At 36.7% G+C, this 21,681-nt stretch overlaps 2 protein-coding genes and 1 long non-coding RNA gene across 8 annotated transcripts; 2 read left to right on the forward strand and 1 right to left on the reverse strand.

Annotated features, from left to right (window-relative positions):
* Window positions 1-8,933: 8,933 nt before the first annotated feature.
* LOC100777305 (guanosine nucleotide diphosphate dissociation inhibitor 1-like) lies at window positions 8,934-10,044 on the reverse strand. The gene is made up of 5 exons (XM_006584275.3): window positions 9,958-10,044; window positions 9,820-9,872; window positions 9,606-9,699; window positions 9,300-9,411; window positions 8,934-9,199 (listed from the first exon to the last, which is right to left on the reverse strand). Exons 1-5 carry the CDS (start codon window positions 10,042-10,044, stop codon window positions 8,934-8,936), a joined length of 612 nt encoding a protein of 203 aa, XP_006584338.1.
* A 1,336-nt stretch (window positions 10,045-11,380) lies between these two features.
* Window positions 11,381-15,114, forward strand: LOC100812603 (uncharacterized). 5 transcript variants are annotated; one of them, XR_005892220.1, is made up of 6 exons: window positions 11,381-11,842; window positions 12,745-13,658; window positions 13,914-14,018; window positions 14,121-14,156; window positions 14,590-14,715; window positions 15,098-15,114. It is a non-coding gene; the product is annotated as an uncharacterized lncRNA (long non-coding RNA). The 5 variants fall into 5 exon arrangements; XR_005892221.1 differs by lacking the exon at window positions 11,381-11,842 and adding an exon at window positions 12,147-12,221; XR_003267721.2 differs by lacking the exon at window positions 11,381-11,842 and adding an exon at window positions 12,373-12,638.
* A 257-nt stretch (window positions 15,115-15,371) lies between these two features.
* On the forward strand, window positions 15,372-21,642 carry LOC121175126 (uncharacterized). Of its 2 annotated transcripts, XM_041017074.1 has the most exons (4): window positions 15,376-15,560; window positions 20,816-20,890; window positions 21,098-21,142; window positions 21,434-21,642. In XM_041017074.1, the coding sequence occupies exons 1-4, from the start codon at window positions 15,413-15,415 to the stop codon at window positions 21,547-21,549; spliced, it is 384 nt and encodes a 127-aa protein (XP_040873008.1). In that variant the 5' UTR covers window positions 15,376-15,412; the 3' UTR covers window positions 21,550-21,642. The 2 variants fall into 2 exon arrangements, 1 of the variants encoding a protein (XP_040873008.1); XR_005892218.1 differs by lacking the exons at window positions 20,816-20,890; window positions 21,098-21,142; window positions 21,434-21,642 and adding an exon at window positions 19,132-19,661 and having other exon boundaries at window positions 15,372-15,560.
* The last annotated feature ends 39 nt before the right edge of the window (window positions 21,643-21,681 follow it).

Raw genomic sequence — 21,681 nt, forward strand, 5'->3', positions numbered from 1 at the left:
CCGCAGAATACGACCCCATATTTCGGCAATACATCCGAAGATGCCCTTTTGGACATGTCGTCCCTTTGTACTTATCAAAATCTGGTACTTTGAACTTGGGAGGGATGACGATGTCAAGTACCAGACATAGGTCCGCTAAATCCGAGAACGGGTAATTGCCGAGACCCTCTACCGCTCTTAGCCTTTCTTCAAGTGAATCAATCTTTCCCTTATCTTCTGCGAAGGGAACGAATTCTTTTACGGGTGCGGGTGAAGACGTGACATGGCGGACTATGTTTGGTTGGGGTAATTCATGGGGGGGCCGGATCTTTGAGGGGAAGCAGAGGGCCTAGATGGGTATCCCCTTCATCATCTTCTTGCAGGGGATAGTCGGCGTAAGGTGGGAGTTGCCCCTCGAAGGAAGGGGCTTGGCTCAAATCTTCCGGAGCGGCACGGGGAGTGAAGTCCGGAGGCAAGCCACAAGGGTAAGCTTGTGGACTATACCTCCGACCGAACACCGTCGTGTTTCTATCTCGGCCCAAGTTTATTGTGGGCTGTAGCACTGGTTCCGCTTCCTCAACTGCATTGGAGGCGGTCGCTGTGGCATTATCCTCTATAGTTTTCTGGAGTTTTAGCATGGCCTCCGTGATAAAAGCCATTTGATCATTTAAGGCCGATAGGTCGGCCTTCATTTGTTCTTGCACGCCCTCTTCATTATCCATTTTTCTGGATCGAGTGTTATAGGGGTGCCTTTGCGATTTCTTAGTTATGGTGAGTTCCCTAAAGAAACAAACAACGGTGAGTATGCCACCAAAACATGAATATGCAAATGAATGATCAGAGCACTTGGATCCACCTCAAGGTTTTTTTTAGATAACATGATGAGTTCAGAACTTCTCGTTTTATAAAAAAGAACAAAGCTTTCATCTAGCCAAGATTATACAAAAGTGTTACAACAGAATCTAACGATTACTAATTATATGGGCCATCAAATCTATCATGTGTTGACAGTAATTGATTAGCCCGTGAATTTCCTCGGGGGTTGTACACACTTCGGCGATGGCTTTTGCTTTGGCTAGTAGTCGCGGGAGGTCTTGACTTCCATTCAAGGTCAAGGCGAACCTATCCATCCACATAGTCGCTTCTTGATGCAATGCATCAATCACCCTCCCTCTTGTTTCCTTTTCAGCGTACACTGGTGCGAAATCCTCTACTAGCTTTTGCTCATGGGTCACAGACTGGTTTAACTCTTCCTTGTACTGCCCTATGATAGCTAGCATGCTTTGCTCCGTGGCTTCCAAGTGTTGAGCCAAACTCCTCTTGGATCTTGCACAAGCAGCTAACTCTTCCTTTAAGATCATGCCATGCACCCGTGACTGGTCTCTTTCCTCTCTCCGGAGCTTGAGCTCATTGTTGCTACCCCACAAAGCTCCTCGGAATTTATCTCGGCCATGTTCCTCCTTGCGGGCCCTTTTGGTTTCTTGTTCAAGGGCTCTTATAGTGGCCGCGTTTTCCTCTCGTAACTCGGTGCACTCTTTCCGGATGTTTGTAGCGGCTGACTTGAACTTTTCTTTGGCGAGTCTTGCCTTCCCTAGCTCTAATTTTAGAGCTTGGACTTCTTCATCTTCCTCCGGAGCTTTGAAGTTCTTCTCATTGATAACTTTCAACTTGGAGAGCCAATCTAACCCTCGCGTATGAACTTTTAGCCATCCATGATAACCACCAATGACGCCATTACGGATGCCCCTAAGCTCTTTGTCTTTCCTCAACGGACTCCTCCACGCCTTGTGGACTCTTTGTATAACCTTTAGACTTTGTGCGCCGAAATCTCTCACAAGGAAAGGCGAGAGGCTCTCTTCTGTTGGCGCTCCCCTCATGGGGTACCCTAGCTGTCTTATGGCAAGTGCGGGATTATAGTTAATACAACCCCTCGTCCCTATCAACGGAACATTAGGGAAGTCCCCACATGAGAAAAGAACTCCCTCCCTTCCTTCCTTCCATCGAGGAAACCAATTGATTGCGCTGCCTCCTATCCCAGCCAAGTGTTGGTCCCAATTGACTCTTCTTTTTTCGACGCACGAGCGATAACTTTGAAGCGGACACGGGTGTCTTACGTCTTGTTGGAATAGGTGCGAAACCAACCACACACAGAGAGCGGGTAAGCAACAGACAATCTGTGCGCTATTCTTCTCGCACCTTTGGTCAAAGGTATCAAATAAGTCCGCCAAGATAGCCACCACTAGACTTTCCTTGCTATGGTGATATGCAAGGAAAGCATCAATTGCGGCTAAGTCTACCAAACCGTCCACGTTCGGAAAGAGGACAACCCCAAAAATCAGCAAAGCTAGTATGTCCGCAAATGGGACCCACTTCTCTTGGCTTGCCATATCCCTTGCCTTGCCTTCCAAGTATTTCTGCGGCAGGCCCACTACGCCGTTCCGAGTTTGCTTCATGCGATCCAACTCTTTTGCCGAATCTCCGACCACAGCTGCAATCTTACTCAAGGAGGGAAGAAACCCGGAGAAAAGGTACGGTTTTATTCCCCCAAGAGGGCATCCTAATATCTCCTCAAACTCTTCAATAGTCGGTACCATTTGGAAGTCCCCAAACGTGAAGCATCTCAACGGCTGGTCATAGTATTGGGCGAGGAATACAACAGCTTCCGTAAATACCTCCGCTGCAGTCAAATCTAGAATCTTTCCGTACACTTTGCGGAGGGCTTGCCTTTGGAGAGGTCCCATCAATCGTCCCAATTCCTTGAGGCTGGTGACATCTAGACCCTTAACCTTGACTTGATAAAATCTTTTTCCGTTTTGATTTGTCCCCATCATTTACCTAAAAAAAGGGGTGGATCAAGACTCCGATATGAATGATGCAATGCGTATGCATGAAATGGAAAGAAAACAAAACAAAGGGGTAATTTACATATACGAGACCGCAAAGATCCACCTTTTTAATGCACTAAGTCGTGCAAATGCCTAAGCAAAAAAAAATTAACGAACCTTTAGCAAAACAAATTCCAACAATACATTCTAGAAATAAGATGAAGCAGATGGGTAGACATGTGGAAAGTGGGATACCTGGGAAGCTCTCCTAAACCATACAAAGGATATATGTAAGGTGACCCTCCTAGAAAGTGTGCAAGAGACTCTGCATATAACTACATGTAGGAAACAAAATATAGCTAATGAGAACCAAATGGATCGGAACAGAAGAAATTTTCAATTAAGAAGAATCCACGATTTAGAATAAATTACAAGTGCATAATAACCCAGTAAACTTAACGACATTCTCTTCACAGTGTCCATTGTTGGTTCAACCAAGTAGCGATCATCACTGTGAAGTGCCACATATTGACTCTCTATATGATAATATAATATAAGAACTACAAAACAAACCATAAACCATATACTTACCTTTACTGCCAACTTTGATGGAAGCTTGCTTGTGGAGCTTCTATGGAGGCTGGATCTTTGAGCTTCAATGAGGTCCTTTAATGGTGATTTTCCACCATGGAGATGCATCGGAAGACAAAGGAGAAGAGTTAAGAGGCGGCGCCATCCACTAGGGAATAAGCCATGGAAGAAGGAGCTTCACCACCAAGATGAGCCTTGGATAAGAAGCTTGGAGAGGATGCTTCAATGGAGGAAAAGAAAGAGGGAGAGAAAGAGAGAGTGGGGAGCACCAAATTGAAGGAAGAAAAAGGGAGAGAAGTTGAACTTTGAGTTGTGTCTCACAAGACTCTCATTCATCAAAGTTACAACAAGTGTTACACATGCTTCTATTTATAGACTAGGTAGCTTCCATGAGAAGCTTTCTTGAGAAAACTTCCTTGAGAAGCTTCTTTGAGAAAACTTCCTTGAGAAGCTAGAGTTTAGCTACACACACCCCTCTCATAACCAAGCTCACCTCCTTGAGAAGCTTCCTTAAGAAGATTCCTAAAGAAGCTAGAACTTAGCTACACATACCTCTCTAATAGCTAAGCTCTCCTCCTTGAGATGAGAATCTAGAACTTAGCTACACAACCCCTATAATAGCTAAGTTCACCCCCATGACAAAAAACATGAAAATACAAAAAAAAGTCCTTACTACAAAGACTACTCAAAATGCCCCGAAATACAAGGCTAAAACCCTATACTACTAGAATGGCCAAAATACAAGGCCCAAATGAAGGAAAAACCTATTCTAATATTTACAAAGATAAGCGGGCTTATACTTAGCCCATGGGCTCGAAATCTACCCTAAGGCTCATGAGAACCCTAGGGCCTTCCCTTGGATCTCTAGCCCAATCTACTTGGAGTCTTCTACCCAATGCCCTTGCAGGATAGGATTGCATCATTCCCTCCACCTTGGAAAGGATTTGACCTCAAATCCCGAGGTTCTTCATACTCAGGGCTCCTTCCCTCAACACCTGTAAAAAGAACAAAAACATATGTATTAGTGGTGTTTGGTATGTTGAAGTAAGGTAAGGTCTGAAAACCCATTTCCTGGGCATCTTCCCATGAAGGAACATGGTTTCTCACCAACTCAATGAGTGGTGCTACAAGTATAGAAAAATATGAGACAAACCTTTTGTAAAAGTTTGTTAAGTCATGGAAGCCCCAAATTTTTCTTATACTTGGTGTAGTGGGCCACTCAGGAATGACCTTTATTCTCTTAGGGTTCATGGGAACCCCTTGATCACTATTTGAAAAATTAAGAAAAGTAATGCAATAAAACATACATTTTTCTGTATTTTCATATTGATTATTCCTACCAAAATGTATGACAAACCTAAGGTGTCCTATATGAGTACCTAAGTTAGTATTGAAACTAAAAATAAGAACAAACCTACCTAATGAGTCCCTATGTACACAAATCATGAAGATGTTGGGTGCATGAGTGATTTTACAAAAGAGTGTTGCACCACTCAAAACATTCATCATACCACCTATTTTAGGGACTTGGTGCCTAATAATACCTATTTTGGGCACCAACAAAGCACAAGGATTTAAGCTCTTGCGAACCAAACCCTCATCCAACAACTTCTTTACTTGAGGAATAAACTCAAGCCCAAGAGGTGTGGCAATGCTAGCAAGTGCCTTTTTACAAAAGAGAAAATGTGGAGGTTAGTTAAGAGGGAAAGTTTCTTTAATGTTTGTCTTTATTGTAAAATGAGTTTCCTTCTTAGCTAAACTCTTGGAGGAGACACATACCTCCTTACACTTATCTTTAACCACTAATGGTTGTCCTTCTTCTTGGGGGTAGATTTCTTCACTAGATTCTTCCCCTTTTGCTTTTTCACTTTCACTAGAGGAAGGTGAAGTAGTAGCCTCATCTTGGCTACTATAAATGTCTTGGCCCCTCATAATCATGGTTTTTGTGGTGGGGCATTGAGAAGTAATGTGTCTTCTTCCAAGACATTTAAAGCACTTTATAGAGCTAGTTTTCTCTTGCATACTAGCCTTAGGGGCTTGCTTTTCTATTGTCTTCCCCTTATCATCTTTGGGCTTAGAAGGTGTCACCCCTAAGATGCCTTGACCTTGGTCTTTCTTTGGATAAGAGTGAGAGCCATAAGATTTTGAAGTAGACTTATTTTTAAGTTGTTGCTCTACCCTTATTTCCCAATCTAAGTTAGCCTCTACATTGTCCTTCCCATGGAAGTATGAGAGTTTAATGTTAGCCTCTTAAGGCTTTCTTTCCTTTTCTCTTCTATGGGAGTGAGGTCTAAAATGTGACCTATGCCTTCCTTCGTAATAGTCACGAAGTTCTTCACTTAGGCTTTTGCAAGAGTTATGACTACTATAGGAGGCATGTTTTTCTCTTTTAATTTCTTTCATTATTTTTCTTCTTTCTTCCTCTCTTATTTTCTTTCTTCCATATTGACTTATTTCTTCCACTCTTTTTTTTCCTTTTTCTTTTCTCTCTTGTTTTTCTTTCCATAACTTGAGGGAACTCAACTCATCTAAGATTCTAGATAAAGGGTCTTTATGACTAGTACCCTTGCCATTAACACTAGATGAATGATGACTCATGTTGGTTCCTAAGTTGTGGTTCTTTCTTGTTGGAGGTTTGAAAACAAAAGGTAAAAGAAACTATGGTTGAAACTAGCCAAATAAACACTAAAAGAGGTGTGAAAGATAAGGTAAAAAACTAATTGGTAAAAGGAAAGCTATCAAGGTGGTTTGACAATGGAAGGTAAAGGAAATAAGCTATGAAAGTAAGCAAGAAATGTAAACTAGGCGAATCCTAAGAGTGTTTGGATGACCACATTCAAGGTTCCCAACACAACACTCACTATCCTAAGGAAAAATTGCCTAAAATTATTACACACAAATGGAAGTTTGGTAACCTATTGGAGGCTCCCAACACACTTCCAATGAAAGGCCTTTTTGTTACAAAACTTGAAAGCAATGAAGGTAAGTAAATTGCAAATTACAAAATTACAAAACGGTCCTCAATTTTGGTGGTTGTTCTCTCTTTGGTGATTCACTCAATTTGGAGTGCTTCTTAGTCCAATAGCTCTTAAGGTGGTTGGCCCCTTGCTTCTGGACTCAAATTCTTCAAGGGATGGCACCAATCCTCCTTCCAATTCCCTATATGGCAACCCACAAACAAGGAAACAAAGAGACAAGCAATAACCAAAGACCAAAAAAAATGAAATGAAAGCTAAACCAATGGAGTTTTAACAAGACAATTTTTCAAGAATTATTCAACAATTAAAGCAATGAAAAGGACATAGAAGCAAGCTAGGACTCAAAGAGAAACTTAGAATGGCTCTAGAGTAGAGTAAAAAAACTGAAAAAAAGACTCAACAAACCTCTAGCTTTGGCACTTGTCTTCACACTAATTTTCAATTGAAATTTCCAATTATAGAATAAATTTTGAGCCAAAACAACAAGCACACTTCCCTTTCACCTTTTTTTTTTCTGGATACTGATTTTCCTGCCAACTTGTGTGATTTTTCGTATTTTTTCCTTTTATCCAAATCACTTGTTTACTTTTTTATAACTTTTTTCTAGATGTCTAGAAAATTCAGTAAAAATTTCAGCTCAAAATTTGAAGTAACCAATCCTCAGTAATTTTTACAAGTTTGTATGTCCAAGCTGCCAGCACCAGCGATTTGTTTCTTTAAGCATGGTATATTGATTGCCTTGGGCTTACTTTCAACCTTCCTATGTATGTTGAAATCACTAGGATTGTTTACCACTGTTTTAGGAGTTCAATATTCACTTAGGATCAACATTTCAGCCAGCAATTCCATCACCAAAACTCAAATTCACAATAGACACAATCATAAGGAAACCTAAAAGTTCAAGAAAAGGTTCACAATCAAAGACTCTCTAAGAATTTTGCATGAACATGTTAAGGACTAATTAACATGAAAGATTTGACTCAAATCAAATAATAGGCTAAAAGAATTTCATACACTCATGAACAAATGATTTAGACAAAGAAACAAGAAAATAAAATTCAGCACAACATAAGAAATCTTATGTGACAAGTTTCATGACTAGACATGACTTCTACGACAAAACTACAATAGGTGAACAAGTCACTCTAGATTTTTTAGGTTTTATTCTTCTTTAATATTTTTGTAAGAATTTTATGGTTTAGGTTTCAGCCACAAAAAATAACAAGACAAAACTCAAAGGAACCTAAACTCAACACAATTTATGGTTCAAGAACATGAACAAGAAATTTGAACCATAGAAAATCAAATCTAGTTTCTATAGCAAGTTTAATCGTTGGAAACTCTAAAGAATCATGTTAACAACATTTAGAACAACAAATTGAGGAGATACATGGAGAAAAATGAAGAAACAACAATGGAAGAGAAGGTAAAGAAAAAAAATTAATGGAGGTTTAAGGAACACCTACTTGAAGCTCTTGTGCTCTGATTACCACTTGATGGAAGCTTGCTTGTGGAGCTTCTATGGAGGCTGGATCTTTGAGCTTCAATGAGGTCCTTTAATGGTGATTTTCCACCATGGAGATGCAGCGGAAGACAAAGGAGAAGAGGTAAGAGGCGGCGCCATCCACTAGGGAATAAGCCATGGAAGAAGGAGTTTCACCACCAAGATGAGCCTTGGATAAGAAGCTTGGAGAGGATGCTTCAATGGAGGAAAAGAAAGAGGGAGAGAAAGAGAGAGGGGGGAGCACCAAATTGAAGGAAGAAAAAGGGAGAGAAGTTGAACTTTGAGTTGTGTCTCACAAGACTCTCATTCATCAAAGTTACAACAAGTGTTACACATGCTTCTATTTATAGACTAGGTAGCTTCCTTGAGAAGCTTTCTTGAGAAAACTTCCTTGAGAAGCTTCTTTGAGAAAACTTCCTTGAGAAGCTTCTTTGAGAAAACTTCCTTGAGAAGCTAGAGCATAGCTACACACACCTCTCTCATAACTAAGCTCACCTCCTTGAGAAGCTTCCTTAAGAAGATTCCTAAAGAAGCTAGAGCTTAGCTACACATACCTCTCTAATAGCTAAGCTCACCTCCTTGAGATGAGAAGGTAGAACTTAGCTACACACCCCCTATAATTGCTAAGCTCACCCCCATGACAAAAAACATGAAAATACAAAAAAAAGTTCTTACTACAAAGACTACTCAAAATGCCCCAAAATACAAGGCGAAAACCCTATACTACTAGAATGGCCAAAATACAAGGCGAAAACGAAGGAAAAACCTATTCTAATATTTACAAAGATAAGCGGGCTTATACTTAGCCCATGGGCTCGAAATCTACCCTAAGGCTCATGAGAACCCTAGGGCCTTCCCTTGGATCTCTAGCCCAATCTACTTGGAGTCTTCTACCCAATGCCCTTGCGGGATAGGATTGCATCAAACTTTACATGACTGATTCATGTAGCAGTCAGGCAAATCCATACAAATATTAATAAATCAAAATTTTATGACCTTATCGATAAGGACATGGAAAAGGCCATAGTAATTACTCCTAAACCAGTTTCAAAATATTTACGCAGTGTATGAAGGCAACGCAAATGCTGAGCTTGAGACATTAAAATCTGCATAAATAATGAACACGACAAGAAAACAAGTGTACATATACACTATAAACTCTTTAGTATTCACTCTTGTCAAGTCCATCCCTTCATGGGTCTTGGGATCACTCTCATTGTAATTTTGCACATAAATGAAAAACTTGCGTGCTCGGCATTTTTCAAATAGCCCCATAAGTGGAGACTTCAAGGCCTCCATGTTGTTTGTGGGCACCTTATGAACTTGCACCAACGCACAAGCAAAACAATTAATTAAGACATCTAACATCTAAACCAAAAGAAACCTTTAGTTAAGATAAATGAGTAACAGCAACACACAAACATACCTTTCCTTTATTAAACACAAAGCTCCCATGCATAGCTTTGAAAGAGAGATACTTAGTAACATTGGTATGTATGAGAACCCACACCAAATTGCCATTAGCCATAATAAACTAGAAGAAAAAATGAACAAATAATGTCACACAAATTAAGAAAGATCATATCATACGCTACATCAAGTAAATATATATATATATATATATATATATATATATATATATATCTATATATATATATATATATATATATATAATATCCATCACGATTTAGCATACTAAAATAAAAATAGTGAAATAAATTATAAGACCTTAGGGTTCATATCGATGTTATAGTCCTTGCTAGCGCCCAAATGTGAAGGAGGCTTGTCATCTCCCCTGAATCTCTTCCAAAGTTGAAGAAGAGAACAGAGAAATCATCATTTCGTAGTTCAAACTTCAATAATAACAAATATTTATTTTATTTTATTTCTTTTGCAGAAATGAAAGATAAGAAAGAAATTATGAAAAAAGACCTGAATAACATTGAGTGAAGTGGATTCTCCTCCGTAATAGTCATTCTTGTCCATGTTCAGAACCTGAATCGAACAACAAATAGGAATTAACATGCGAGAATTGGATCTATTGAAAAGAAAATTAAAGAAATAGGAAACTGATGAGTACCTTGAGGCCATCGACAGAGAGAAGACCGCTGAGAATGCACTCCTTGAGACCCGTGCCCAACACGATCACATCGCACCCCTCATCCATGTTCGATCAATCTCGATGTCACTGAAAATGGGGTTTAGGGTTTACAAAATGAGAAGATGGGAACAACAACTCGAGTTTGATTTCACATCCGAAAATCATTTTTCAATGAATAAAATAATTAAAAATGACTTGAGTCAAAGACGGTTTTTATAAAACCTCCTTTGTAATGTTAACATCAAAGGTAGTTTTATAAAAACCGCCATTAACGGCGTAATATAGTTGGCATTAATTGCAAAAATGCCACTGCATAATGTACTAAATCGATTTTTTGATAACCGACGTAGATACCGCGATGTGGAAAGACACTTTTGTAGTAGTGATAGCTGGGATTTTACGATTTTCGTAGTCCCAAACATGCTTGTACACTGATATAGAAAAAGAATTTAAGATCGGTTAAGAAAGACATTTAACATCGATTTTAAATCATTGTTGAAACGAGCGATGTTAAAAGTGTCTTACTTTCAACATTAGTTTTAAAATCGATGTTAAAATCAAATATTTGTTGAAGAAGAAACCAATGTAAATTTCATTAATTTACCCCCAAATTTCAAACCCTAACATAACCTCGCGATCTTGCACTCGGTGCATTCGCCAAGACTCAAGTTGTAGCCGCACCTACTGTTGGAGACTTAGATTGGGCGTTTCTTGAGAATAATAGTTTCCATCGAGTCTCAACTATGGATGGCTTCAAAGTGCAGCATGAAATTATGGAACTTCAAGGATCTATACACATCATGGTGCGACATTGGAGAAGAAGGTGTCACTGATTGGAGATGGAGTATCGAACAATCCTCAAGTTTCATGAACAAGGAAGAAACCGCAGTTCAATTTTCTCATCCTTGGTTCGAATGAGTCCAACTCATGAAGTGCTTACTTGACAAGGGATACTTCTATCATGAAGAGGGAAAAATGTTCCGCAGTGCTAGTATGGAAGTAAAGGATTACAATGTCATTAGAACCATGTGCACCAACAATGTGAAATATACATTTTAAAATAAAGAGTTACTTGGATTTCTTATCCACATGATATAATCTATTTGATGTCACTACTACAAAAGTTATTTATTACGATGCACCAACAAGAATGGTCGGTAGAAAAACGTCGTAGAATCTTAATATTGTAAGTTCAAGGACAATTATTTAAAAACCCGTCTTTGAATTGTTATGTTTTCTTCTCTCTCTTATCTTATCTTCTTGGGGTACTACATTGACCCTTCATATTTTCCTCTCTCTCATTGTTTCCTTTTGTATCTTCCTTTTTCTTTGTAGCTTTCTCTCTTTGGCAGAGGACGACATGGGTGGATGTGGACCCAACCCAATTCAGAGGAGCCAGAAGCGGGGGTGTTGTAGGTGAAGAGCCTTCACTCGCGAGACACACTCGAACTCCTCAACACATGAGGTCACGTACGTGAGGTATGGCGAGACGAGCACGTGGCGATGGTGCTTCAGGAGGCGGAGTGTGAAGTTGCGCCTCTCCTTAAGCTAGTCCTGCATAGTGTCCATGTGGTGCATCTAGACGATGCGGTGGCCGCGGAAGGCGTCGTGGACGGTGTGGTTCAACCCAACGGTGAAGGAGATGCGGTTCAATGACAGCAAGCGAGAGAGAGTTAATCGGCGGCACGCGACAATGAGGGAGTAGTTCACGGCGTTGAGGTAAAGGTCCTTGAGGTCAACGCCGCAGTAGTCATTGAACTCAAGAATCTCGAAATATGAATACAGAGAAAGTAGATCTTGCAGAGATTCGTATAGAGAATGAGACAATGAGAGAAGCTGCAATGGAAGAGCGTTATGGAGAACGGTAAACAACCCTAACGGAGACCACATTTGTGATAATATCTCCATTTCTGTGTGTTTTGGTGTTTTGGTTTGATTGAGAATTTGTTCATGGAAATTGGAATTAAAGGGTTTGGGTTTTTAGGGTTCTTATAGAAAAAGCATTGGGTTGTGCATATGATATTGTAGAGTAGGCAAAAGTTAAAGGTAAAGATGATGATGAAGCCGACCACTTTGCTTTATGCTTTACGCTTTTTGCCTTTGAGGTTATACATAAATTTCCATGGGTATAGAATCTCAGATAAATGCAGATTTTTGTTTGCCAAAGGTCACATCTTTTATTTACCATATTATTCAGTCCATCGTGTTTAATTTAAAGGTTAAAGATATGGCTTGTTGCTCATGTAAGTTCAATTGTTCAAAGGGAAGATTGAACCAAATAAGCTATATAAATGATATGGCTTGTTACGCTTGTAGCTTCTGAATGTTCAAGTGTTCAATTAATCTTATATTAGGTGTACAGTCCTTAAAAATTATGTTAAGAAGAATGGAATGAAATAAAATGAAATAGAAAAAAAATGTTCATTCTAAAGTTTATATGTGATGGTGAAAATGAACAAAATCTTTATTGTTTCTTAATTTTAAAATTTATTGTGTAAGTGCTAATATTTATTGGTGGGTTGTGTGCTTTTACTCTTTTCCTTTCAATTTTATTTGGTTAATCTGTGTGTGGCTCTACTGTTCCGCTCCCCACTGTTAGGAGATATTGGGGTTATTAGTCTTATTGTCCAAATTAAAGGCTTGGTGGGCTTGTACTAATGGTACTAGTACTGGATGTAAATTTATTTGTAAATAGGAATATTAGTTTATGTTATGGTATTGCTACAATGATTTTCTAAATCTCTCACATCATGCTTTTCGTTTCAGACTTCAATCATTTCACCGGATTCAACCGCTCGCCATCACACTGTCTAGGAACCGCAACCGCAATGCATTTCAGAATTATTTTCTTTTTTAATTTTTTTTTGTATAAGCATGTTTTTTGATCTGTTTTTCTATGTTAGATTTGGAGGAGAAGATTGGCGGCGACATTGGCGATTTTTAAGAAGCGATGTTTGGCAATCCGAAGTTTGCAACAGATTCTGAAACCTCGCTCTCACTGGAAACTCGCCAATTTTTAAGTTCACATGTGCTCCTCGCTGCGTATTTCCTTAATATATTCTTGTTCTTGTTGTACATGCAATTTGCTTTTATTTATCGCTTAGAGAAAAAATTACACACACACATGTAAAATAAAAAATAAGCTGGAGAATTCTCAATGATCTGGGTTTTTTTTCCTATTTTATTGGGTTTTTGTGCTTCTGAGATGTTGGTATTCTTTAACTTCTGCCAAGAGTAGTTTTTTGTGATTTTGGCTCCAACTTTATAGTATATTTTAAAGGTTGGAGTTATGCGAGTGACCAAAAGATGTTTCAATTGGCAGAGGGGGAAGAACAAGTCTGACTTTTTAGCTTTTTTTTTGGTGCGTTAGTTTTTATGGTTTCATGTTGGCAATGGAGAAAGATGGACCTCTAGTTTTTTATCTTTGCATTTACTACTGTAATCTAAAGTTCTATAACATATAAGTAAGACTTTTGTTGTATGATTGACATTATCATGGCCTTAAGAACTTTACAAAGTCTGTCCAGGAACTCATTACCCGATTGTAGAAGATTGATGGTGATAATTACCCTGAGGTGTGTTGTCTTGTTCCCTGAAACTGCTTGATGCTTCTTTGGAAACTTTACTCAGGTTGTTGGAAACAAGTATCAAAGCAAATTGCTTATAGTTATGGATGCCAGGTACTTAATGGCTCCATTTTTTATATGTTTATATTAATCTCTGCATGTTACAATTTTTATATTTTTGTTTTTCTTTTCCATTGACTAATGCTTTGTAATTTTATGCACTGCTACAATTTACATGATCCTTTTAAATGCCTAATATATTATTTTGCACATGATGAAATGAGTTGCTAGAATTTCTGGGAGGTACCTGCACTTGTGATACTCCTGATGGCTATGCAAATGCTATCTCAGAATTGATTTTTTCTGCAGTTTTTGGTTTGCCCTATTATTCTGCTTATGCTTCGAAATTATTGATCACAAGCAGAGCCTTGATTCCTATGGAACAAAATGTTAGAAGTGCTCATAGATAACAAGGTAGGTTTGTGACAATTTTATATTTATCTGTTTAATTTCTTTAGTTCTTATGCATTTTTATATTACTAACCAATAAGTGTGCAATCCTGTGCTTTCCAACAGCTTGAACCATACTTGCTCCCTGTAGTCCCTGAAGAGGTGAGTACACAATTGACATTTACCATATCCATAACTTCAAATTATCTTAGACACAAAAATTAGTTATCTTAATAAACAGTACTTGATCTTCCACAAGATAAGGAAATCAAGTTTTCTCAACTAAAATTTGGATTAGTTTTTTTGTGAGCCAGAATGCTAAACATATACACTCATAATGCTGTGGGGTTTAATTGGTGATAGATATTTTCCTGAAGGCATTAACGTATACTTTGACAATGTTGGGGGAGACATGCTTGAGGCAGCCCTTCTTAACATGAGAAGGCGTGGTCGAATTATGGTGGCTGTAATGATATCACAGTATGAATCATACTGTGAATATCATATACAAGCAGATCAAAGTAGAAGCCTTCACAGTGTATGATTACTATCACCTCTATCCTAAATTCTTGGATATTGTTTTGCCTTATATTAGGGAAGGGAAGATAACATACGTTGAAGACATAGCTAAGGGTCTTAAGAACGATCCAGCTACACCAGAAGCAATGTTCAAAGGCCGTAGTGCTGGCAAACAAGAACGGTCCCAGAGAACTGTTGAAAGGTTTGACTTTTTAGTTTTTTTTGGTTTATTGTTTGGTTCTCCAGAGATTGAAAGCAGAATCCATTTACGCATGATTCTTGGAGAATTATCATTGGTAGTTATCCACCAGTATTGAAAGCAGCATGTTGAAAAACTATGAATTTTATTTATTTATTTATTATTGAACAGGTATACAAATGGAGATGGTTTTTAATGCATTTATGATAGCTTAAGCATTTTGGATAACTGTTAATTTCTACATTGTTATAAATTTTTAATCAACGCCCAGTTGGATTGAGTTTCAGCTGCTTGCATATAAATATGATGAAGTTTATTTATTGAGTTTCTTAGCACTATGTGAAACAGATTGTTAACTCATATTCACTTCTACATGTTCTATTAGAGTTCATCTTCTGAAAGTCCTAGAGACACGTAAGTCAGCATTGCAGAAAAGCAAGGCATGGCATTTGCTCGTGCTGTTACTGCTGGTTTTGAAATTGACTATATATCGCCTTTGATGTCATTTGCTGAATGCTTTGGTGCATCTCGCATGAAGTAAGAAAACTTTTTTTTCATAGACCATTATGACCTTGGATATTTGTTGAAGTGTTGGGTTCCTCACCCATCAACCTATGGCCTGGACAATCTTGCTTATGCTATTTTTTGTTACATGTCAGGGATGCACGCACAAAATTCAGGAATCTTTGGAGAAGAAAACATGAAACTGGATAATGGCTTGAAATTGAAGCTGCTGAAACGGTGTCCAATCGCTCAGACTTGGAGATGGAAGAAATTAATGATTCTGAGCAGCTTGATCAAATTCTTGTTCATGCCTAGCAAAAGTCACAGCCTATCCTCATTGATTGGTTGGTACTTCTCTCTCTCTCCATCTTTTGAATAACTTTTTTCTTTTATAATTACACACTAACTAAATAGAAATTATTTTAAATGTAAAATTTTAATAATTCACACTCTGTATACATTCTTCTTTGTTGAATTCAATTTTAGATTTGTTTGATTTTCATCGTACCCATATTGCAGTTAATTTCACCTATCATTATGCATATTCACTCCAATTAATAGTTCTAAAGTATGTTTAAAATATGAGGTGATATTACCATTTTTTTCTCTTCTTTATCCTATTCTGGCTGGCTGTAAATATTAAATAGAGGATAATGTGCAGAGCGGTGCAGTCACTGTAGCTAGATATTTTGAACATATGATTGGTGGTGGGATATTTTGGGAACTCGACTATCATAAATTCGTAATGTCTTGGGATTTGTTTGCCAGTTAAATACACGTTGTCTAATTATTACTATAAATAATGTATATAATTAATTCAAATGAATAAGTAGAAAATGTAAATAACTCAGATTTTAAAAATTAGAAATATTTATTTCTTGAAATTAAGTATTTGAGTTAAAAAAAATTAAAGTAAAATTCAAAGATTAAAAGTAATTGTTTTAACAAAGCAGATTTTCGGGAGGGAAAAAACGAAATTTCAACTTAAAAGTATTGTTGGTCAGAGAGCTGCTATTTTATGCACTTCAAGTAAGTTCTATGGACTGACGTTTGATGTATGACATTTTATAAATTACATTGTACTCAAAATCTAGTATGTATCTAATAGTGTTGATAAGTTTGGATTATTGGTCTCTGTATTTTATCATTTACTTAAATATTGAGTAAATGCAGTTACCTTATAATAAAAAAATTTTGTAATAACTTTTTTTTTCCATGAAATTATCTTAGGAATTTTTAATTTGTCAATCTCTTATTTTTATTTAATCTATCATGATTGTAATTAATATTTATTTATTTTTTAAATAAATTTTAATATTAATATTAATTACAATCATGCTAATAAATATTATTTTTAATTATTCATATTTTTTATGATTGGATATCGTTTAGAAAAAATATCAATAATTAAAAATAATCTGTATTTTAAGGATGGTGCTTACATAAGCACCGTCTTAGAAAGGTAGCTTTCAAGGATGGTGCTTACCTAAACATCGTCTTAGAAAACAAGCTTTCAAGGACGGTGCTTAAGTAAACACCGTCTTAGAAAGGTAGTTTTCAAAAACGATGCTTACGTAGGCACATTGTTCATCACCTTCCCACACAGTTCTTTTGTCTTAAATTTACAAACACTTAAATCAAAGGGGAAGTGATATATCGGCAAGCGCACCGGGTCACCAAGTATTTAAAATTAAAACAGAATGATTCAAGTATCAAACACAGGAAACTTGTTTATTAGACAAAGCTTTGTTCAATAATCAGGCATTTTGTTGACAGAAAATAATAATTGTGAATTGAAGTAAGAGTATGATATATCCTAATTAGAAAAAAATAGTAAACGCAAGCAATTAAAAGTGACAGCAATGGTTTAACAACGTTGGGTCTTTCTAATAAACGAGTTGATGCATATAAAGATATTTCTCTAATTAAGAATGCTCTTGTGTTCTATGCTCAAGACTAAAGTACTAAACCTTGATCCCTCGTAAGTTCAGACTAATTTAAACCAAGCTTCGTCCTCAAATCCTCTTGTTGGACTAGGCTTAATTTAAACAGCATTATAATCACAGTATAATTAAAAACTAAAAAAACCTGCAATCTATCCCTAGCAATGCAGTTATCTAGCCTTGCTCTATCAAGATCTAAGGAAATAGTACACTTTCCAGTGCTAAAGTTCCTAACAGTACACACCAATGTGTGATCAGACCAAAAGCATGCAACAATGAAGCATCGATAGAAGCAATGAACACATAAAACACACTTAATTAGATATGAAAAATGTTTACGTCAACTGTTCATAAGAAATCCCCAACTAGGGTTTTAGCAAGCCATAACAAGGAGGCCTTTTCTACAATTAGATAGAGAATATAGAGAAATTGCTGCTTACACAGGAAGGGGGATCCCTCCTCCTCTTCTTGGCACCTCACAATCATTCAAACACTCTCTAATCTTGCTCAAAGATGAACCCTAGGCTCCTTGCTGTGCTGCCTCTCCTCTACTATCTTCAGAGCTCACTCTCCAAGGTCTCTGTGTAAAATTTTGTGCAAGAGTGTAATAATTTCGGTCTTACCCTAATTCTGATAATTCAGGCTTTAAATAGGCTCTGAAATTGCGCCGTCGCGCTTAGCGCCACTATCGTGCTTAGCACGAGTAAGTGGATTTGGACTTGGCGCCAATGTTGCGCTAAGCTTGGCAAGAGACGGACGACTCGCTTGGTGAGCTGATCTCGCGCTTAGCGTGCTTCTTCGATTTAGGTGCTCTTCCAGATTCCTTCTTCACGCTAAGTGTGTTGAAGCTACGCTTAGCGATGGATACGCGCTAAGCCCATTGAGTTCGCTTAGCGCGAAAGCCACTTTGGCACTTCAAGAAATTAGCTCCATTTTACCTGAAATTGTACGTATTTTAACATTAATTCCAATAAAAGAGACCCTAATGACAGAGATCAAAACACAACAAAGTTTATTTACAATTCCTACAAAAGAACTATAAATTGGGGAAAACTATACATATTTTGCAAAAGTTTTCTATACAAAAGTTAGTCGTATAAGACGATTAACACACCGCCTTAGAAAGGTAGTTTTCTAAAACGGTGCTTATGTAAGCACCGTCCTTGAAAGTTGCCGGTTTTCTAAAACGGTGTCTTCTTATCCGTCGTTGAAAGTGTTAACTTTCAACGACATTAGATTCTACGACGATCAACAACCATCGTTGTATGTTGTTTTCGACCGTTGTAGAAAATCATTTTTTTGGTAGTGTGTTTAGTTATTCGTTGGTTTGTTTTGTTTGTACAAAGGTTTGGCTGTGATTTAGAACTCTGTGACAAATTGTGATATCCAATTAGACACAAACTTAGGCTTGATTTATACCATTTTTATATTCCATATTTTAGTTTCTACCTTCATGGAAACTTATTTTTACTATTATGAAGCAATGGAGTATAGCTCCTTGTTATTGGGGAAATCCATCTCAATTACTTAGTATGAAGCATATAGGTTTTGTATCTTTCTTTACGCAGTTGTAAGCTTAACTTTGAACTTGTATAATTTAAGATTCAATTTCTTCTCTTTAGGCCTAGGTATTGAGTTGTATGGTTTATGACTTTTTTTCCTGCACTCTCGGATAGTGTTGCACATACTGTTTCCTTGGAGGTGTAATCGTTTCAAGCACATCTTGTACTCTATAATGATATTTTATTGTTGATAAGAAAACTGTTGAGAAAAATGTTCCTTTGTTAGAAATATCAAGTATGGTTGTTGATAAGTGTCATATTTTGGTTATTTTTTAATTTAAAATGTTAAGCACTTATCTTTCTTTTGTAATAGTTTTCTTATAAACTTTCCTTAAATCTGGTTGTTATATATATTATACATTTATTAATGTTGTTGCTTAAATATGAAAGATCCATCCATGATTTTGTAGGTTTTGATGGTTGTTTTTTGAATCCAAAAACCAAGTGAAAAGAAAGGGCAAAATGATCATTTTTCCTAGATTTCAGGCATCCATTCGCCCATGCTAGCAACTAGCTCGTTTGGGCTAATCAAATTTCTTCAGACTTAAGCAACCAACTCACTTGGGTGAGTTATAGCTCGCTTGGGAGAATTTATGCCTTCATCACTAAGTAACAAATTTTCTTGGGCGAGCTACAGTTCGCCTGGCGAATTTGTCTACACCTCTTGAATTTTTTTCTATAAATAGCCATGCAAATGAAGAAGAAAGGGACATCCAAAAGCAGAAAGAAAATGTGAGAAGCTAAGGAAGTGAAGAAGAAAATGGAAAATGAAGCCCGGGCGCTACAAAGTTGTGACCATGGATCGCATCCTTTGTCATTTCTCTTGTTAGTCTTGTGTTCTATGCAATGATCAGTTAGTTTTTCCAAAGGATTGGATGCAATCTTTGTACCCTTATGTATCTCTTTTGATATTATATATATGTATGAATTTTTCTACTCATTATTGGTGATTTCATTCTGTTCGTAATACTTGATTCTATTTGATCACTAGTTTCATGAAATTATATTTTAAGTTTGATTGGGAAGTACTCTTAGAATTTGAACTAAATGATTTTACTCTTTATGTTACGTTGCTAGGAATAGAGCATAACGTTTTGATTGCAAATAGCACGAGATTATGATTGTAATGCTAAGATATTTACTTCATATGCGAGGGATCGATATTCGGTAAATATTCTTAGGATTCTTTAGTGCGAGGAATCGACTCGGGGTAACTTAATGTATGCATCAGTAATTTTAGAAAATTTTCATATATGTTAATCTTAGTAGGATACTGAGGGTATGAACAGTGAAGTCTAATCATACGTTTTCTTGAATTAATTAATTTTGTTATTATTGTTTCTGTAAGCTTACATGTTTCTAACGCACTAAATTCTGTTATTTTCATTATTTGTATTATTTCTATAATTTCCAATATTTTGTTACTTTAAGTTAGATTTCATTAGCTAGACAAACCCATGATAAATTCGATTAAATTTGTACATAACTATTAAATTGATAACCTTTATCCGAATGAATTAAGTAACTTAAGTCCTTGTGGAGACGATCTCTTTTTATAAATTTGTAACCTGCGACGACAATTGGTACGCTTTCCAAAAGTCTAACACTTGTGTACTAACAATGTTATTATATTTAATGCATGGAGTTCATCTAGAACCAAGGTGCCCTTATAAATGTCACTTCCAATAACCATATCGAGGCAAGTATATCTATGGACTTGCTCGAATCTTGTGCTGCCACTGAATTTCATTTTCACAAAGTCTATTCCACTACTAAGATTCACAATGTTATTATGTTAATTTTTTTTCATTGTAATGGGTCAATATGTTTATATTATCATGTTTAAGTTTAGTTTATTAGGAAAAATTATTGTCCTAAAGAAATTTCACATTTAGGATTGGGACATAGACAAGAAACAATTTTCTAATGTGTACATAGCTAAAGAAGAAATCACTTCCTTTATAGTCATTCTGCCTCTATGCAATTAGTACGTCTAATTTGGAACAAGCTATGAAGTAAAGCTTTGTAAGTTATGAGCATGTAATTGTGTTGGTAGGAACATTTGACATTCAAATTCTAATGGTAATATTTCAGTTATGGAGCTTGATCAAGAACCATCATGGCATTTGGTTCAAATGAGATACACCATACCTCTCTCAACTTCCTATGGTGAGATATATATTGTAGCCTTGTTTCTTTTTTCTTTCACATGTAGGGTATGACAATGGAGAACTCTTTATTTGGACCATCCTTCTCTAAATATTGGAAATGGTTCAACATCTGAATCTAGGCTTTTGATACAAGAAGCTTGTAAGCCATTCAACATTTTTTTCATATTTTGGTTTGATTAAAAGTGCTTGTTTCTATTTCATGCAGAGGCTTTTCAAGAAAGAAAACAAGAAATTGCAACCACTACTAGAGGTAATGTTTCAATCAACCTTATAATATAATTATATGGATTTTGAGTGTCTCGTCTATTTTTGTTAGCATTTTTAAGTTGTTAACATTTTATGTAAGGAAAGCCATATTGTAGCAAAGAGTAAAGTATATTTAGCTTGAAAGAAATTTCTATATTATATGCTTGTGATGCATGCTCTTAGTAAGATTACTTTCATGATAAATCCTCCTACATTTGATATAAGAAATTATAAACAAGAGTAGTTTTGACCTCTCTGATTTAGTGCTTTGACTGACCTTTTTGCATTTGTCCAGTCAAGGCAAGGAGGATGCAAACTCCAAACTTAAAAACCGAAGGAAGATTCAACTCTCATGAAGTCTATCACTATAAATTTGAATTTAAAAATTATATATTCTTGTCCTTACTCTAGAGTTTGATTTGTTCCACAAACTTTTACTCCAGGAATGAGTCGGATTTGGTCACTAACCCACCTAGTAAAATGGAGGATAGAGAAAATTCTTTATGTTTTATGTTTCAATTAATTTTAAAACTAAATAAAATA

Source organism: Glycine max, chromosome 7, assembly GCF_000004515.6.
Source record: "Glycine max cultivar Williams 82 chromosome 7, Glycine_max_v4.0, whole genome shotgun sequence".
Classification (NCBI taxonomy): domain Eukaryota; kingdom Viridiplantae; phylum Streptophyta; class Magnoliopsida; order Fabales; family Fabaceae; genus Glycine; species Glycine max.

What these genes read in the sequence shown, in the direction of transcription:
- LOC121175126 (XM_041017074.1), top strand. Translation starts at nt 15,413, where the DNA reads ATGAAACTGGATAATGGCTTGAAATTGAAGCTGCTGAAACGGTGTCCA. An exon ending in ACCTCTCTCAACTTCCTATG is followed by an intron (nt 20,891 to 21,097) that starts GTGAGATATATA and finishes TATTTCATGCAG; the next exon opens with AGGCTTTTCAAGAAAGAAAA. An exon ending in AATTGCAACCACTACTAGAG is followed by an intron (nt 21,143 to 21,433) that starts GTAATGTTTCAA and finishes GCATTTGTCCAG; the next exon opens with TCAAGGCAAGGAGGATGCAA.
- LOC100777305 (XM_006584275.3), bottom strand. Translation starts at nt 10,044, where the DNA reads ATGGATGAGGGGTGCGATGTGATCGTGTTGGGCACGGGTCTCAAGGAG. An exon ending in GGAGAATCCACTTCACTCAA is followed by an intron (nt 9,700 to 9,819) that starts TGTTATTCAGGT and finishes ATTTCTCTGTTC; the next exon opens with TCTTCTTCAACTTTGGAAGA. An exon ending in ACATCGATATGAACCCTAAG is followed by an intron (nt 9,412 to 9,605) that starts GTCTTATAATTT and finishes TTTTTCTTCTAG; the next exon opens with TTTATTATGGCTAATGGCAA.